We start from the raw sequence: 17,183 nt of genomic DNA on the forward strand, positions 1-17,183 counted from the left end.
TTCTTCAAGGCCCACCCTATGAACCTAACAGATTGGGCTATATATATATATATATATATATATTATGTAATGTATCACAAATACATTAGTTTCACCATTTAATTTTTAATCAATTTATTCTTTTTTATTTCTAATTAAACTTTTAATCATGTTATGCTTATATATTAATCTCAATATTGTTATTTTATTTTAATATTATATTGTAACTGGAACGTCCTTTCAATTATTATATATTATAATTAATAAATCAGGTTATATATTATATATTATAGTAGTCCTAAAATATATTTGAGACATTTAAAATTAAAATACAAGCATATTTAAAATATTTACTTTTAAGTAAGCTTTTAAATAAGTTTTTAAGCTAAGTTAAATTTTAAATAGACTCAAATTTAAATACTAAAAAAATAGTTATACAGGCTTTAAATCATAATCAAATCTTTAATTTATCTCATACGTTTAGATCTCTCTCTTTAAATATATTTGATACCCAACTCGATCGAAGCCTTGCAGACATGGATCTCTCCGGCTTTAGTCTCTCTCATAGTCATACGTATGATAATTATGCTTTTGACTATGAGAGTTGAATAATAAATTATAGAGAGCTGAGAGGGGGTCCACAACAACTGAAAGAGCCGATGTGGCAGCATGGCACGACTCAGTCTTAAAAACTACCCGCTGCTTCCAAACATCATCTCAGTTGTCAGAAATGGCGATAGTGGGTAGGATCAAGCTGGGTTCACCAGGCTTGGAGGTATCGGCCCAGGGACTTGGTTGCATGAGCATGTCTTCTGGCTATGGCACTCCTAAACCTGAACCTGACATGATCGCTCTCATCCACCACGCCATCCAGAGCGGCGTCACATTTCTCGACACTTCCGATGTCTACGGCCCACACACGAATGAAATTCTTCTCGGAAAGCTATTGGTCGATTACAAGTCCTTTTGCAGTTTGTAGCTTCTTCGCGTTTGTTCACTCTGTGGGTTTATGATGAATTGGGTGTGAATTTATCTGGCCAGGCTCTGAAGGGAGGTGTGAAGGAGAAGGTTGAATTGGCCTCCAAATTCGGAATCAGCTTTGCCGACGGCAAGGCTGGTATCCGTGGCGATCCTGCGTACGTGAGAGCGGCTTGTGAGGCCAGCTTGAAGAGACTGGAGATCGATTGCATTGATCTCTATTACCAGCATCGTGTTGATACTCGTGTTCCTATTGAAGTCACGGTCCGTCTTTTATCTGCTTTGGATGATCTTTTCTCTGGGTAAATTATAGTTTATTTATGTGGTTCGTGTTTGAGGTGAAATCAATTTCACCTTGTGTTTTCACTAAAATTGATGCAAGATAGATAGGCCGTTGAATAATACACCTTTCATCTATCCTGTGGGTAAATTTTAACTAAAATAATCATGCAAGTCAGTGCTATATGTCTGTTTCACTTGCAATTTGAATTTTATCTTGTTCCAATGGAGTTACTTAATCCTAGTAATAGTCATCACAGACACACAATACACTGATAATAAATTATCATAGTAACTTTTACATATTTACATGGGTGTCAGGTGTAACCAAAAAAACCAAGAGTGCAGAAATGAGATATCTTAAACCAGGGGATGCGTACAGATTTGGACCAAACACGCAAGTGTTAATTTGCCCGTATGTAATATTATTCAGAAAAACTTAAAATCCTTGATATAGCTAGCACTGTGTGAGATTACGGAAGATTGAAAGCAATCTTTCTTGGCTCTGGCTCTTCGATAATGTACTATTTATACAGAATCTTATTAAATGCTGGTACTTGGTGATTCTAGTATGTTTTCTTATAAGGTTTACACCCTCATGAACTGGAAAACTATGGAGCATTATTTTAATCATATGAGATGATTTTCCTGCAAAATATTTATTAGGATTTGGGAACACTTTTAACATTTTGTAGCCTCAGTTTTCACTCATGTTTTCGGATCTTTTAATTACCATAGTCTTAAACCAATATTGTAGGCATTCCTTGTGGTTGTAGCTGAAATTTTTTCGTCACCTGACCTGATTTCTGAAGGCCAAGTGGATTATTTGGTACTAAAAGTTTCTTGTTTGGAGGAATTTAATCTGAGTTCCTGAAACAATATCTTTTCCCACCAGTTGTAAAATGCATGCTGCATGATCATATGGTGGTATATTAGGTTTTATAAAAATGAAACGTTGTATTCAGTTGTCTTTAAATTGCCATTTGGCTATGCTAGATGGACTAAAAGGTTAAGGAGCATCTTTCTTTTCTCAATGACTTGCACAATCAAGAAGTCCTTTCTTCTTCCTACCATCCATTCATACGTTTTCTGTGTCCAAGAGTATAACAATTCACTCCACATAATCATATACATTTTTTTGGATTACGTAGGAGGTCCATGACCTTGGGAGATACTTATAGGGAATGGGGTATGGGAACTTGGAAGGGATACTTGTCAAACCCAGATATATCAAGCTCAGCTAATCTTAAAGATTGAATTCAGACTTTTGGTGCAAGATCTGGGCCTAGATCATTTGCTATCTTTCTAGGCGTTACCATAGAGAATTTAAGTTTTCACTATAAAGGTTCATCTTGCAACTAAGAGTACTTTTGTGAATCTGCAATTTATCTTCCATAACTTATTTTCAAAGAGATCCAACTTTGACAAATGAAACTGACAATAGGTCCATAATTGACATGCATCCTTTTCGTCATGCACATGGTATGGCTTATAGGGAATGAAAGATAAGATGTTCTATAATTTTTTGATCCTTTTCACTCAAAAAAAAAAAAAAAAAACTGCATGTATGATATCAAACTTTATACTTATTTTCATATTTTTTATTTTAAGATCGGGGAACTTAAAAAGCTTGTCGAGGAGGGAAAAATAAAATATATTGGCTTGTCTGAGGCCTCAGCCTCAACAATCAGAAGAGCACATGCTGTTCATCCTATAACAGCTGTGCAGTTGGAGTGGTCATTATGGACAAGAGATGTGGAGGACGAAATAATTCCAACCTGCAGGTGAGGTTTGAACTGCTAAAGTTGCTAATTATAATATCTATCATTTCTCTCTATTGGTCTTTTGATAAACAATTAGGGTATAGATTTGCAACCTTTGATTTTGCATTCGTTAAATTTTCAGAGAACTTGGCATTGGAATTGTAGCTTATAGTCCTCTTGGACGAGGATTCTTTTCTTCAGGAGTGAAGGTGGTTGAAAGCTTTTCAGAGAATGACTTTCGGAAGGTTTGCAGTCATTCAAATATGCATTATGCACTTTGGTTTCACTTGTCATGAAAAACTAGCTTAGCTTCTAATGGTATTATTTCAAGGGAAAATGACAATTGAGGACCTATAAGAACATTAATGACAATTACAAACCCTAAATTACTGAAATTTTAATAACAGACCATGGTCTTTACTTGTAATAAATTATCTTTTATTGATTAGTTTGAGATTCACAACAAACTTTAGTAAATTATCAACTAATGCTACAAAAATTCCCAACTATCTTTTATTAATTTCTCAAGTGATAACACAAAATCACAAGTGATCAGCTTATAATTCATAACCGACTCTTGTAATTTTCTAGCTGACATTATAAATAATTCCAAGTGTATTTAGTAGATTTCCCAAGTAATTTATCTATATATTGACAGAAAAAAGATCACAAGGGGTTAGCTTGCAATTCACAACTAATTCTTGTAAATTCCCAACTAACATTTCAAATAATTCAAAGTGTATTTACTTGATTTTCCAAGTGGTTTATCTATATATCGGCAATAAAAAATTGAGATTCACAAGTAACTTTCATAAATTCCCAACTAATATTACAAATAATTTTAAGTGTATTTAGTAGATTTCCCAACTAACTATTTGCATTTTTTTAATTACAAGTGAAGATAATGGTCTGTTATTGAAATTTCCATAAAGGTTTGTGATTGTCATTAATATTCTTATGGGGTCGCTAATTGTCATTTTCCCTTATTTCAAAGCCCTTCAACTTGAAAGTCAGTAAAGTCAGCTTTTTCTAATCTTTTGTGTCCTTCAAAATTTCAATTATAGTTTTACCATTCAAGATTAAATAGCTGTAGAGTGTAGAGTGTTGTTGTTGAATTAATTGATAATCTTTCTTGTGGATTTTGTAATCATGTTTGCATAATATAACAATTGCATTCATTAGCATCAATTTGTTTAGAAACATGCATAAACTGGATAAATTGTGAAGATAATAACACAGTTGTTGTTCAGGTGCATAGCTCTCTTGACAAATCTCGAGTGATGGCAAGATTTTTTAAAAGAAAAACACAGTTAAATTTGCTCAGATCTTTTGTTTATTTCAATCCTGCTATTTCCCTCTGCATTTCCAGATTCTGTCCTTTTTTTCCATCTTAATTAGCTTATGCATTGAAAATTGAATTCTGAACGCTGAGTAGGGATTGCCAAACTAAACCCTGACAGAGGAGACATTGACTGAAAATATGCAAGATGGCTTGAGAAAAGTTTATCTTGATACATTTTTATTTGGATTTCTTCTTTCATAGGTTGATCAATAGAACAAGCTTGTCTCCATCCATCTAGTTTATGCCTTGGAGGCTTGTAGGTATCATGTAAGTTCTATCAACAGGGGGTACTGCCGTCCTGGACATTGCCTTGATATTTGAACTTGCAGGAGAATAGAATTATATGGCTACAGCCTTTCTTCTATACTGTCCTTGCTCCTCTCACTAATTTATGAGTTCAATCTCATGTGTATGGGTTAAAAGGACTAGAGTTTAAAGAATCCTTGTATGCTTCTTCTTTTCTGTTTGATGGGCTGCATGTTTTCTAATTCCTATGTGCCATATTTGTTGCTGACTAGGTTATTTTTTCGAAGGGGTGGAGGTGGGAATTTGACGAGCATTAGTGTCATGTTTGCGTAGAAAAAAGGTCTTATGATATCAAGTTTACCACTTCAACATTGTCTTTTCAAACTTATAATTTAAAGAAGATAACTGCTTGACTCGATTACAAGTTTCCAGCACAAATAAATACTATAAAACTCTACTGAGTCACTTCACTTAACATTAAAGTTGATAATGAAATTTGAGATAAGTACTGAGTTACTTGACTTAACATTAAAGCGTCATTTTTACTGTTGCTTTGAAACGTTGATGTCATGAACTTTGGAGGACATTCAAGTTTATAAGTAATGAAACTTTGTGCATAAATAACCTTCAAGGTAGTAAATATATTTGGTTTATCCTCTTTTGTATCATGCAAGCTGGTAATAAACTATGAGTTTGAGCAAGTTTACAATTATACTCTGTAATATGAAATATTGATGATGATGGAGAACTGTTGGTATGTTTGCTTGAGCTGTCACTAATAATTGAGAAATGCCCCCTAATTATTTTTCGCTCTTAACCATTTTTGGTGAGGAAGGGTGAAAAGAAATTTTAAAAAAGAAGTGAAAGGAAAATAAAAGTATTAAGCTGCTTTAAAATTTAATGTTTCTTGTTTCTTTCCCATTGTTAGAGCACAACGGCATTGTGCAATTCATATAACTAATCCGATTTAGTGGGATAAGGCTTGTTGTTGTTGCATCTTTCCCAATTGTCAACATGTGAGATGATTAATGTGCACTGCAAATAACATGTATTTTAGTTCAAAATCTCTGGTTATTATCATATGTTTGACATGGTACCAATTTACTCACTTCGTATCTATCATGTAATATCTTGCACGTTTGTGTCTATGCGGCAGTGGATGCAATATATAAAAACAGACAATCAGATTAAAAATTGTTAAATGTTATGATATGTAAGACATGTAATAACATGCTACGACAGGCTTGTGCCTTGAGTGTTGCAGCATCCTTCTGAAGGTTGAGATATAAAATTTGTCATACCTGACACTTTGCTTCAATGTAAATGATGGACACAATTCCATATCCATGCTTGAAACATCCGTTGTTGATAGATTGACATCAAGATATAATCTGCTTCATGTATGTATTGTACGTCGTTTCAGCGTTTGCCTAGATTCTATCCCGAAAACATGGAGCACAACAAGATTATATTTGAGAGGGTTAGTGAAATGGCTACAAGGAAGGGATGCACTCCGTCCCAGCTAGCATTGGCCTGGGTTCATCATCAGGGGAATGATGTGTGCCCTATACCTGGAACCACCAAAATTGAGAACTTGAACCAAAACATTGGAGCTTTGTCAGTTAAGCTTACTCCAGAAGAAATGGCAGAACTCGAGTCTTTCGTTGCTGCTGATGCAGTCAAGGGTGAAAGATCTGGTCCTGGAATACCTACATGGCAGGAAGGTGACACTCCTCCTCTTTCTTCTTGGAAAGCTGCTTAAAGAAGTTCATTCCTTGTACTTCATATATTCAGTACTCGTTGCTGCCTTTGGCAAACTGATTAGTACAAGAGGTATCCTTGCCTCAATGGAGTTGTTACATACTTATACTAGATTCTAACTCCCGTGCAATGCACGGGACAGTAAAAACATTGACAAACTCAAATTATAATTAGAACATAAATTGGGGTAAAAATAATATTTATGAAATTTTACTTTTATTGTGAAATTAGAGGCTATTCTTTTCCTTTCAAATCTCCCTTTCATGTGGCCAGTGAATAATGAATTAACTTAGTAGTTAGATTATCTCTTCACCAGTGTTTATCATTGCACGCTTCTTTGACAATAGTTGATGATAAATAGTTGACAATAAAAATGAAGGAGGACATTGAAGAATTCGGTAGTAACTAAAAAGAACATTAATCACCCTCCTTCAATCAATTTAAGCGATTAGCTGTTCTTGCAAAGTAGGTCCTAATCAACTTTAGCGTTAAAAAAAAAAAAACAGTGGCCTCCTAATTTTACAGTATGCGACGACGCTAGTTTTGTATTTGCTAAAGAGACGTCTTACAGACAAACTTGTCAAAGCCAATAGATTTCTAATGTGTGAAGCAGCTTGAAAGGCAGAGACACAACAAAATGAACTCTGATTGCAGAGGATTTTTGAGTAGTAAAGTAATGATTTGAATTTGAAGCTTACTTCTTTTTTAATGTATGAACTATTGTCTTTATTCAAATGTGGGAAGTGCAAAATAAAAATATTGCATAAATATTTCTCAATATCCCATAAATTTTTACCTCTTATATTATAGTACATTGTTAAAAAAAATAAAAAAAAAATAAAAAGCTCATAAGATGTTGCGTGCGGCGCACCTCTTACTGCCAAAGGAAGAACTTCAGTACGATCACCAAGAGGATTTTATAAGAAGTTAGGATCATGCCTTGATAGTCAAAAAAGGAACTGACATGTCACAGGAGTAGTGTCTGGGAGCATTTGAGAAGAAGAGAACAAAGCATCCTGAAATTCAAAAATTATATTGTTTGATTAGTTGTAAGTCTTTCTTTTCAAATACATGAGCTCCATGTTAAGTCTCACATTAGAGAGATTTAAAAAGAGTCTTAATTATATAAGTGGGTGCATTGCATATCCTAATGGGTTAGCCTTTTGGGAGAGAATAATGGCCCCGTGACAAAATAATATCAGAGCCAAATCCAAGTTTGCCCAGTCGGTGGGCCACTCATGACAGGAGCATCATGAATTGGTTGGGAGAGTTGTCAGGTCTCACATTGGAGAGACTTGGGGAAGGTTCTGACTATATAAGCGAGTGCGCTGTATATTTTAATAGGTTAGCCATTTAGGAAGAGAGTAAATATGAATTTGAAGTTGTATAAAAGAAAGACAAAAAATGATATGGAGAAGGAGGGCAAAAATTCTTAGAGCATTGGCAGAAGTAAAAGCTGCAATGAAAAAAAGTAAAAAGTAGACTAACATGAACTTGACATAGAGGGTGGAAAAGGAAAGAGAAATGGAGAGAGGGCGAGGAACTGACAGAAGCAATTAGTGAGGACGTGGGGAAATAGGGGTGATTATCTTTATGTTATTATTATCATATACTATAATTATTAGTAGTATATAGCAGTTTATTGTGGTAGTTTAGGATAAATTATTGTGCTGTAATTCAGATGCAGCTATTAGCAATTCCATTACATGTAATAGCAGTAAGATGCATTAGGATTCAGACTTACCATTTATTTCAACTTGCGTTGGAGATTCCCCTTGATAAAAATATCAAATAAGTTAATAATCAAGTAATTAATTAAAACTAAAAAAACATGCTCGGAAACATTTCGAAGAATTCCTCTTCATAAACAAAACGTTAGTAGCTTTTCCACGGATTACAATGCTATTAATGATACATTGTTGAGGTTATTTCTGAAAGAGAAACTTCAAGATAAACATGCAGCGCCCAGTTCAAATTTCAAGAGAAGAGAAATGAATCTATAAGACAAAGTGATAAGTTTACTTTAGACAAAATCTTTGCTACCTTTTTTATCCCAAACCAAACTGGTTAGGGAATCAAATTGTTTTATAGACTTGATATTGAAACCTTCATAGTCAGCAATGAAGTTGGAAACATGGAAGATTAATATTAATAGAGGATATCATATTATAGCTAGTTGGAAACATGGAGCAACAGTGCCAGCACGCATTTTCATCGAGGCACGTGAATGAAGACTTTTGCACCTTCAAGGATTGGGAGCAACATATGCGAGTGGGGAAGATACTTAACCATAAGCGACAACAAAATAAAAACATATGCCAGTTGAGTAAAACCCAAGTCCATCACAGATCAAAGCCTCATAACTTGTAATCATTATATAACAGTTGGGTAAAACCCAAATCCATCATAGATTAATTTCTCAAGCTCAAAAGGATTAACAGGTTGGGTGACGATCTCACCTCTCTAGCCGCTGGATTCCATAATAAAAAGGACATATCAAAGAGTTTGATACAGAGAAAGCCATTGCTCGAACTAACAATCCTATGGTACATCTTCCATGGAGTGTTCTAAAATTGAACTACTCACATCTCGCAATCAAGCAAATATAAGGGCAAAGGCTCAGGTTCACTTGGGATATACCATCTACCATGACAAATGAAAAGAATAAAAGGGTTTTGAGAATGTTTGTGATGATTTCTTTGAGAAGATGTGGTGTTTTGCCATCCTTTACCATCTGCCCCATCATCGTGGGAGCACTTACATGTCTTGGCTTATCGAAGCGACATGAACAAAGCATATGGCAAAAATCAGGGGGTAAGAGAGATTAATTCAGGCAAAGAAAAGCAAGCTTTTTCTCCTTTTGCTACTCAGTGACAATGACAGAGCATTCTGGGATAGTAATATTATTTCTTTCTTGCTTTCACGCACAAACTACATCACTATAATTGTTGCATCCAAAAAATGCGACGTGAGTGGTGCGTAAGTGGAGGTTCTGACCTTCATAACAGGAACTGAAGAAATGGGAGTCGTCACCAAAATTTAAAAAAAAATTTTGAAAAAACTGTTTAAAAGAGGATAAAGATGGTCTGCTAAAATAAAAAATAGGTTTGGGAGTCGATTGAGTATGAAAAATATGTTAGGCACCCCACAACACCTGTTCGTGAGAACAGTTACCTAAAGTTTGTTGTGCTAAATTAATATGATTTTAAATTTATTTTAATTATCCTTTTCTTATTCATGTATTTGATATAAAAATGATAATATTTAAGTAAAAATATTTATTTATTTACGAGGAAGGATTTGACTCAGAATTCGACTCTAAAGCCTATATATCCTATGATGGAGATCAAAGTCTATATAGATCAGGCTTTGAAAGTTGTTGGTAAAAATATTTTTTAAAGAGAAATTAATTAAAAATAATTCATCATTTTACAAGTAAAACAATTTATGAAATTTTGATGTATGTGTTTTAAATTGCAATTTTAATTTTAACTATTTTCTCAATTTTTTAAATTTTTGCAATAAAGAAAATAAAAGGGTTTAAAAATTATTTCCATTTCTATTTTTTATATTTTATGATGGAAATTTAATCGCAATACCTGCAGAGCCTTATTGGCTTATACGGTAATACAATTATTTTATATATTTGCGGAGATTTCAAAATGTCACACAATAAAAGAATTTAGCAACTTAATTTATTTATTTATTTATATTCTTATGGATATTTTTAAGTATTAATAATAATTTTTTAAGCATGTATGTACATATATACTTTTTTTAAAAAACTCTTAACCATCATATCTGTAAAGTCTTATTGAGTTTTACGGTAATACGATTATCTTAAATATATGTGGCGATTCAAAATCCTCACACAATAAAAGATTGAATAATGTATATATTTTAAATATATTTTAAATGCGTAATTATATAATTTATATTTTTAAACATAGAAATTTTAATCGCTATACCTGCGAAGTCTTATTGACTTTCACAGTAAGATGATTATTCTAGAGGTCTATAAATATTCAAAAATCTCATATAATCAAAATATTTAATACATTAATTTAATTAATTAATTTTATTAAAAAACATTTATAATTTTATTTACAAAAATTATTTATTTATTTATTGTATACAAAGTGATAATCACATCATCTACAAAGATTTATTATCTCACATGATGATGTACTTAATTAAATCTCAATGAAAATTCTTGAAATCTCTCATTAGACTTAAATACTTTATTGATTTAAATTATATATAAACAAGAGTTAATTTTAATGATGGGCCTTTGAAACCTATATTATTATATATAAAATTAATCCTCATACCTGCAAAATCTTATTGATTTTCACGATATATGATCATTTTAAATGCCCATGGAGATTCTTAAAATCTTACACAATAAATAGATAATCAAAATATTTACATTTACAATCAGTAAATAATATTATGGTTGGCTAAATAATTCATACAATAAAGACAATGGAAAGAAGAGAGAAATAAACTATTTGACATTTCACTCCCTCTTTAACTTAAGAATGTATTCTTTAAGTTTTTTTTTTCAAATAGGATTAATGCTTAGATAACACTTTTGAAAGAAAATAATGAGAGTTGTGGTAATAGCATCCAACAATTAAAATTAACAAGATCCACATATCATCATTACCATCAATCACCCAATTTATCTCCCATAGAAATCAAAATCAAGCTAATATCTCGACTTTAAGAAATAAAGAGATAAAAAATCAGATTCAATTCATATGCTCTTTTATGCTATAAAAAATATATTTAACCTTAGTTTGATAAGCATATGAATTCTTTCAATTCTTCTTTTATAATATTTTAACAAACATCCTACAGGAACAATATTCACTCAATAATATAAAGTTATTTCTTCTTTAAATATTTTTTTAAATATCCATTATCAATATTTAAACTTTCGAAGCTTTCAAATCTCTTGGTTTCAACATGAGTGAATTCCTCTAAAGAATCAGTCCCTTAATAGCATAATCAACGCAAAAACTCATGCACATATCTAGTGCAAGAAAAGAAGGGAGGAGGGGTTCAGCTCACCAGAAAAAAAAAAAAAAACCCAAATAGGCAAATGAAGGATAAGGACTGAAGCCTCTTCACGCACTCCATAGATGATCCGACAGAAGGAAGAAAAATCCTCTCCACCCAGGTTTGAGGTAGTTCGTCCATCTTTTTAAGCAGGATTTGGCATCCCTATTAAGGGGTGTGTTCATGCGCTGAGACACAAGATTCTATTCCCTTAGACCATACTGTTTGACATAAGCACGTAATAATACATCCTCCTCAGCTCTCCAACGTTGCCTCTCCCTCACTTCCAATCTCTAACATCTTGGCAACAACTCGGTCCGTCTCTGATGCATCTCCTGCTCTGTTTTCTCTCTGTTTTCTCGTCCCTAATTCTCCCTCACGGTCTCTCTCTTCTCTTCCTCATTTTTCTTCTCCTTTTCCATTGTTCTCTTGTCCATTTTTTTCGCGCTCGTTCCTTCAGTGCTCTGTTTTCTGCTGCGTTTTCTCATCCCTGTTTCTCCCTCTCGGTCTCTCTCTTTCTTTCTCCTTCCTCCTCTTCTCGATGCTCTGTTTCTCGTGCTCTTTATCTCTGTTCAAGCTTCTCGTGCTCTTTCCTCGTTCTCAGTCTCTCTTCTAATCTCGGCCTCTTCTGCTACTTCTTCACCGTTTTCATCTGGTCTTTTTTTGTCCTTCTCAGTTCTCTACTATCTCTTTGTGCACGTCTCTCTCTTTCTTGTTATGTTCTGTGCATATAGATGGGAGAGAGAGTCTCACGCCTGAAAGTCCTCCCTTTTGTTCTTCGTGCATGCATTTTTAGAGGGAAGGCCTCATGCCTACGTACTCATGCTTCCCTTCCCTTTTGGTCTCTCTTTTCTTCCTTTTATCTCCGTCTCACTCTCATTCCTTTTGTGCTCTGTTTTGCTCCTCCTTTTTCGTACGTCACTGTGCTCTTATTTTTTCTCTTTTCTGCTACTTGCATCGTAGCTGCAGCTTCTCTGCATGTGTTTTGTGTCTGCATGCTGTTGCATCTGGCTATGTGTTTTTTCTGCTCTCTAGCTTTTCTGCTCGTGTGAGTGTGTCTGCTCTGCTTTCTGCTCTCCTTATGTGTTTCGTGTGTGCTGTTTCTGTTTCTTTTTTTTTATTTTGTTTGAGCTATAACGTGTGCACGAACAAAGGACTAAACTTACTTTCTATATTTTAATTTTTAATAACTTTTTTTTAATCATGTTTATTAATTTTAAAAATTAGATTAAGGAACTTAAAAATCTGATTTTGAATTAAATAAATATATTTTTTAAAAAATATAATCTAAAAAGATTAAATTTTGTTTTTTGTATTTTTATATTTTTTTGATTATTTTAATAAATTAAAAAAATAAAATTTTAATCAATAAAAAATTATATAGGATAAAATAAAATTAAACTCTATTAATTATTTTTTTTTAAAATATATTCTTAAAAATGATTAAATTTTGTTTTTATATTTTTATATTTTTAGTTATTTATTATTATCTTTATTAAATTTAAAAAAAATCCAAATAAAATACGGTATCGAATAAAATGAAATAAAATGAAAGGTTAAGCTTTCTTGCTATCACTCCTCTCTGCGTTGAAGGGAACCTTACCCGAAAGATCCTCCTAAGCTTGCAATTAACACAGTAGATTTTCTCCCACCATAGGTTGAAGATGATTCTACAAGAACCACCTTCAATCCTCAAGATATACACAATAGACAACAGGTATAAGGCAGAACCTATCCCTTGTCTACTCCTTCCTAACAGAGAGATGTTAAATGAAAGTGAAGAGCGATATCTGGAAAAGCTGAGCACCGTTAACTTCCACTTTTTGAATTGTATCTTTTACTCAAAGTACCAAAAATTAACTCAAATCAGTGGCCCATACAAGTCTAGGGCCAATGCTTTTGTCCAGTGGACATAAAAGAGAATTTATGAATAGCCTAATTTTAACCAAGAAACATAAGGATAACCTATGAAGCGCCTAATTTTAAGCGATGGGCATAAAAAAAATCCATGGATCGCCTAATTCAAGCTTTTAACCAGAGTACAAAAAATTAACCCTATCAGTGGCCCACACAACTCAAGGGCCCAATACTTTGGTCCAGTTGTTATAAAAGACAATATATGAATAGCCCAATTTTAACCGGTGGGCATAAAAGATCATATATGGAGAGCCTACTTTTAACCAGTGGGCATAAAAAATAGTGTATGGAGAGCCTAATTTTAACCATTGGGCAAAAGATTAATAAGACATATAAGTGGCCGATTCTACAGTGTTCTCAAGTGTGGATGCCCAAAGGAAGCCAAGGTAGAAAGCTAAGCTGCAACTGTAGACTATAACAGTGAAATGAGTCAAGAGTTGGTAATGTTATGACTTGGCTTGAACAGAATTAGAGGAGATATTGATTTGTCCTTCTAGGACTTCTAGGAGATTTGTTTATGCATGAATGTATGTCTAAGTAAGCGAAGACACTGTGCTGCTCGAAAATATGTCTTTTGATTCCCATTTTTTCCCTTGGCAAATTATCTTGGTTAACATGTCTTGCATTGAATTGAATATGTTGATCTATAATCTGTGAGCACTGTTCAGGGAGATGTTGTATCCCCAAAATTAAGAGACATGTTAAATGGGAAATTGGCAAAAAGGATTGACTAAATTGGCTGGAAAATAGACAGGAGTATATAATGATTGTGAATGAGGAACTTGTAGAGGCCAGAGAATTTATAGAAGAAGATTGGTTAGGCTAGTAAAAATAAATGGGAGCGAGGCCAGACTAATACTTCTCAAGGGTGTCAATTTGAATTCTTTTGTTAATATAAACATCTTATTGGTGGGTTACTATATGTACTGTAAGTGCTATTTGAGCCATTAAGCCTATTTTGGTTAGTAGGCTTTAAATTAAATTTTAACTTACCTTAACTTTTGTTAAAATATTGGAGTGAGGGCAAAGGGAGATTGGTGGTATTTAGGAATATGTTAGGGACATTATAGGCTCTCAACTTTTCTGTGTCCCATTTTCTCATAGTGAATTCTTCTGTATTTGTAGTACATAATTGTCCATAACAAATTGATATCTTCTCAATTCTTTCCAAAACAATAAATTTTCATTGTATAAAGCAAATGGGGAATTAGTTGGAAATGATGAAGATATGTGAGATAGTTGATGTCACCTACTGAAATAAGTGGCCAAAAAAAAAATTTATTGAAATAAGACTTCTTGTTTTAATGAAGATACGAGAGAAGGAGAATAAGACTGAGAAATAAAGCATGAATAAATATATTTTCTGATAGGAAAATTATATTTTTATTCAATGAAAGTGTTCTAATGTATAGCCTCTTTCACATTCATGAAATAGGAAAAGAAAGTTACAAATCACATTAACCTCTTATAAGCTAGCCCTGGCAAAATTTGATAGAGCTAGCTGGTTTTATAGGAAAGTTGTTAAACTTATTTATTTATGTATTCTAAAAATACAAATCAAGTCGTTGGCTCATTTCTGTCACTTTTTTTTTTCAATTAACTTTATTTTTTTCTTCCATCGTTGCACAAGAAAAAAAATAATTACATTAATTTGGTAGAACCATAAAACTGGAAAATTAAAAAAGGAAGAAAGGAAGAAAGGGAGAGATCAAAACCCAATAATTTTATCCAAAACAAAACGAAGTGTCATCTTATGAGGGGTGTGCAATCTTGAAATTTCATCCCTCTCAACTCAGCCATTGATCTGAGTGTTCTCCTGTAACTTGATTCATTGGCAATATCATCTGTTTCTTGTGTAAAAATTAAGAATGATAAACTTTTTAGAAAAAAAAAATATAATTTATGATCCTTGAATTTGTTCTTAATTATTGATTTAGTCTTAGAATTTTAACTATCAAAATGAGCCCATCCTTGTGTATTATCTCAACTTTTAAAAGTAACCTACTAATTTTTCTATCTTATAAAGAATTTACTTGGAAAAAGATTGAAGGATCTAAATTTCTTTTTCACGAGTACTTCCATTTCTATCTTCTCGCTCCAAAGTCAACTGTCTCAACTAATTTCTTAAATTGAGATTTAGATTGGTATATATAATTTTGAATAATGTAAGTTATTAGAAATTTTATACTCCCTCCATCTCAAATTATATGACACTTTTTAAGGAGCTTTTTTATTCTAAAATATAAGATATTTTGGATAGATTAAAGTTTCATTAAATGTGCCAGTTTTAATATTGTTTCTCTATAATTAATTTTGTTCATTTTCTTTTCAATATATTAAATGATCGGTATTTTTAAAAGTTTATATTCTTATTTTAAAAAATAAAGTTGTTAGGTGTATTAAATAAGGTTTATTAGTATATAAAATTTTATATAAAACGTGTCCTATAATTTAGAATTAAAGAAATATCATATTTAGATTTATGTTTTCCACTCTTAACCTCTATTGATTGCATTGCAAAATTTTGTACCATGAATCAATAAATGTTGGTTTAGTTACTAAAAATTTAGCTTGTAATCTATAAGATAATAGATCAAATCTCGCTATCAATGTAAGGACTTTGTTATTAAGTAATCTGTAAATTCTTTTATAAGCATTTTTTAAATATGGAGAAATATCGTCACCTTGGTAAGTTTTTGGAAACCAACTCTCTAAATTTGCTAGGGTAAAAAAAAATTGTGCGATGAGATATTCTATATATGTCTCTCATTGTAAACACCATTTGAGAAGAATCTATTCAAAATTTGATCTTCGATTACTATTAACTAGCGATGGACCCAAAAAACAAATGAATTAGTAGGACATAATTTATACTTAAAATAAATAGTTATATTTTTTATAAAATTAAATTTAAATATTTATGAAATTATATTACGAGTATAATTTAATAAAATTAAATACTAAGAAATTGAAAAAAATAAAATTATAATAAAATAAAAAATTGTCATAAATTTTACAGTGAGATAAATGAAACTTTTAAAGGGACAAGTGAATGATTTTCTCTTAAATCACCAGATAAATGATTTTTTTTTTGAGGTGGTGGGAGCAATTGAAATTTTTTTGAGAGGCAACTTAATTCAAAAAGAAAAAAACATCACCTTGCATGATTTTGTCTTGACTTATGAGAGCAATTGTAAATGTGAGTGCATCTGGGATTGGTTTCTACACTCATCACAGTGATAAGCATTATGGTGCTTTTCATTGTGATAAAATTTAGACTATCCAATTTAGACGGTCCAAATTTAAAGTAATATTATACATTTTTATTTTATATTTATTACAATAAAAATTATAAAATAATTTTAATATTCTTTTATTTTTAATATGATCTAAATTAATTTGGAGGATTCAATTTAATATTAAGAGTTTTATAATTTATCTATATTAACTATCTAGATGTATTTTGTACAGTTCATATAAACACCAAATTAGATTTAGATAGTGCAGAGTACATCTTATAGTCAATATAGATAATTAATGTACATCAAGTATAAAAATTTTAATATCAAATTGAGCTCTCCAAATTAAATCTAGATTATATTAAAAATAAAAAATTTATTAAAATTATTTTATAATTTTTATAAAATTTTATTTTAATAAATATAAAATATAATAGTATTTTAAATCTGAACAATTCAGATCAATATTTGAATGGCTCAAATCTCAATGCAGTGTTCATCACTGCACTGAGCACTAAAACCAATCCCAAGTGCATCCTCCTTTTGGTCTTGTAATAGAACTACCCCCCTCAACTGGAGCCTTCACTTTGAATTTGACAAGATGTTAAACTCTTC

At 32.0% G+C, this 17,183-nt stretch overlaps 1 protein-coding gene across 2 annotated transcripts; it reads left to right on the top strand.

Annotated features, from left to right (window-relative positions):
- Positions 1–690: 690 nt before the first annotated feature.
- On the top strand, positions 691–6,575 carry LOC129319475 (IN2-2 protein-like). 2 transcript variants are annotated; one of them, XM_054964557.1, is made up of 5 exons: positions 691–928; positions 1,021–1,221; positions 2,848–3,020; positions 3,142–3,244; positions 6,011–6,575. In XM_054964557.1, the coding sequence occupies exons 1-5, from the start codon at positions 710–712 to the stop codon at positions 6,347–6,349; spliced, it is 1,035 nt and encodes a 344-aa protein (XP_054820532.1). In that variant the 5' UTR covers positions 691–709; the 3' UTR covers positions 6,350–6,575. The 2 variants fall into 2 exon arrangements, with proteins under 2 accessions (XP_054820532.1, XP_054820534.1); XM_054964559.1 differs by lacking the exon at positions 6,011–6,575 and adding an exon at positions 4,543–5,995.
- The last annotated feature ends 10,608 nt before the right edge of the window (positions 6,576–17,183 follow it).

This window comes from Prosopis cineraria, unplaced genomic scaffold, assembly GCF_029017545.1.
Source record: "Prosopis cineraria cultivar Desert tree isolate PC_DT_omini unplaced genomic scaffold, ASM2901754v1 PC9, whole genome shotgun sequence".
Lineage (NCBI taxonomy): Eukaryota > Viridiplantae > Streptophyta > Magnoliopsida > Fabales > Fabaceae > Prosopis > Prosopis cineraria.

Bases quoted from the DNA above. Each gene is read 5' to 3' on its own strand.
- LOC129319475 (XM_054964557.1), top strand. From the start codon at position 710: ATGGCGATAGTGGGTAGGATCAAGCTGGGTTCACCAGGCTTGGAGGTA. The intron at 929-1,020 runs GTCGATTACAAG...TTATCTGGCCAG, and splicing joins TTCTTCTCGGAAAGCTATTG to GCTCTGAAGGGAGGTGTGAA. The intron at 3,245-6,010 runs GTTTGCAGTCAT...ACGTCGTTTCAG, and splicing joins CAGAGAATGACTTTCGGAAG to CGTTTGCCTAGATTCTATCC.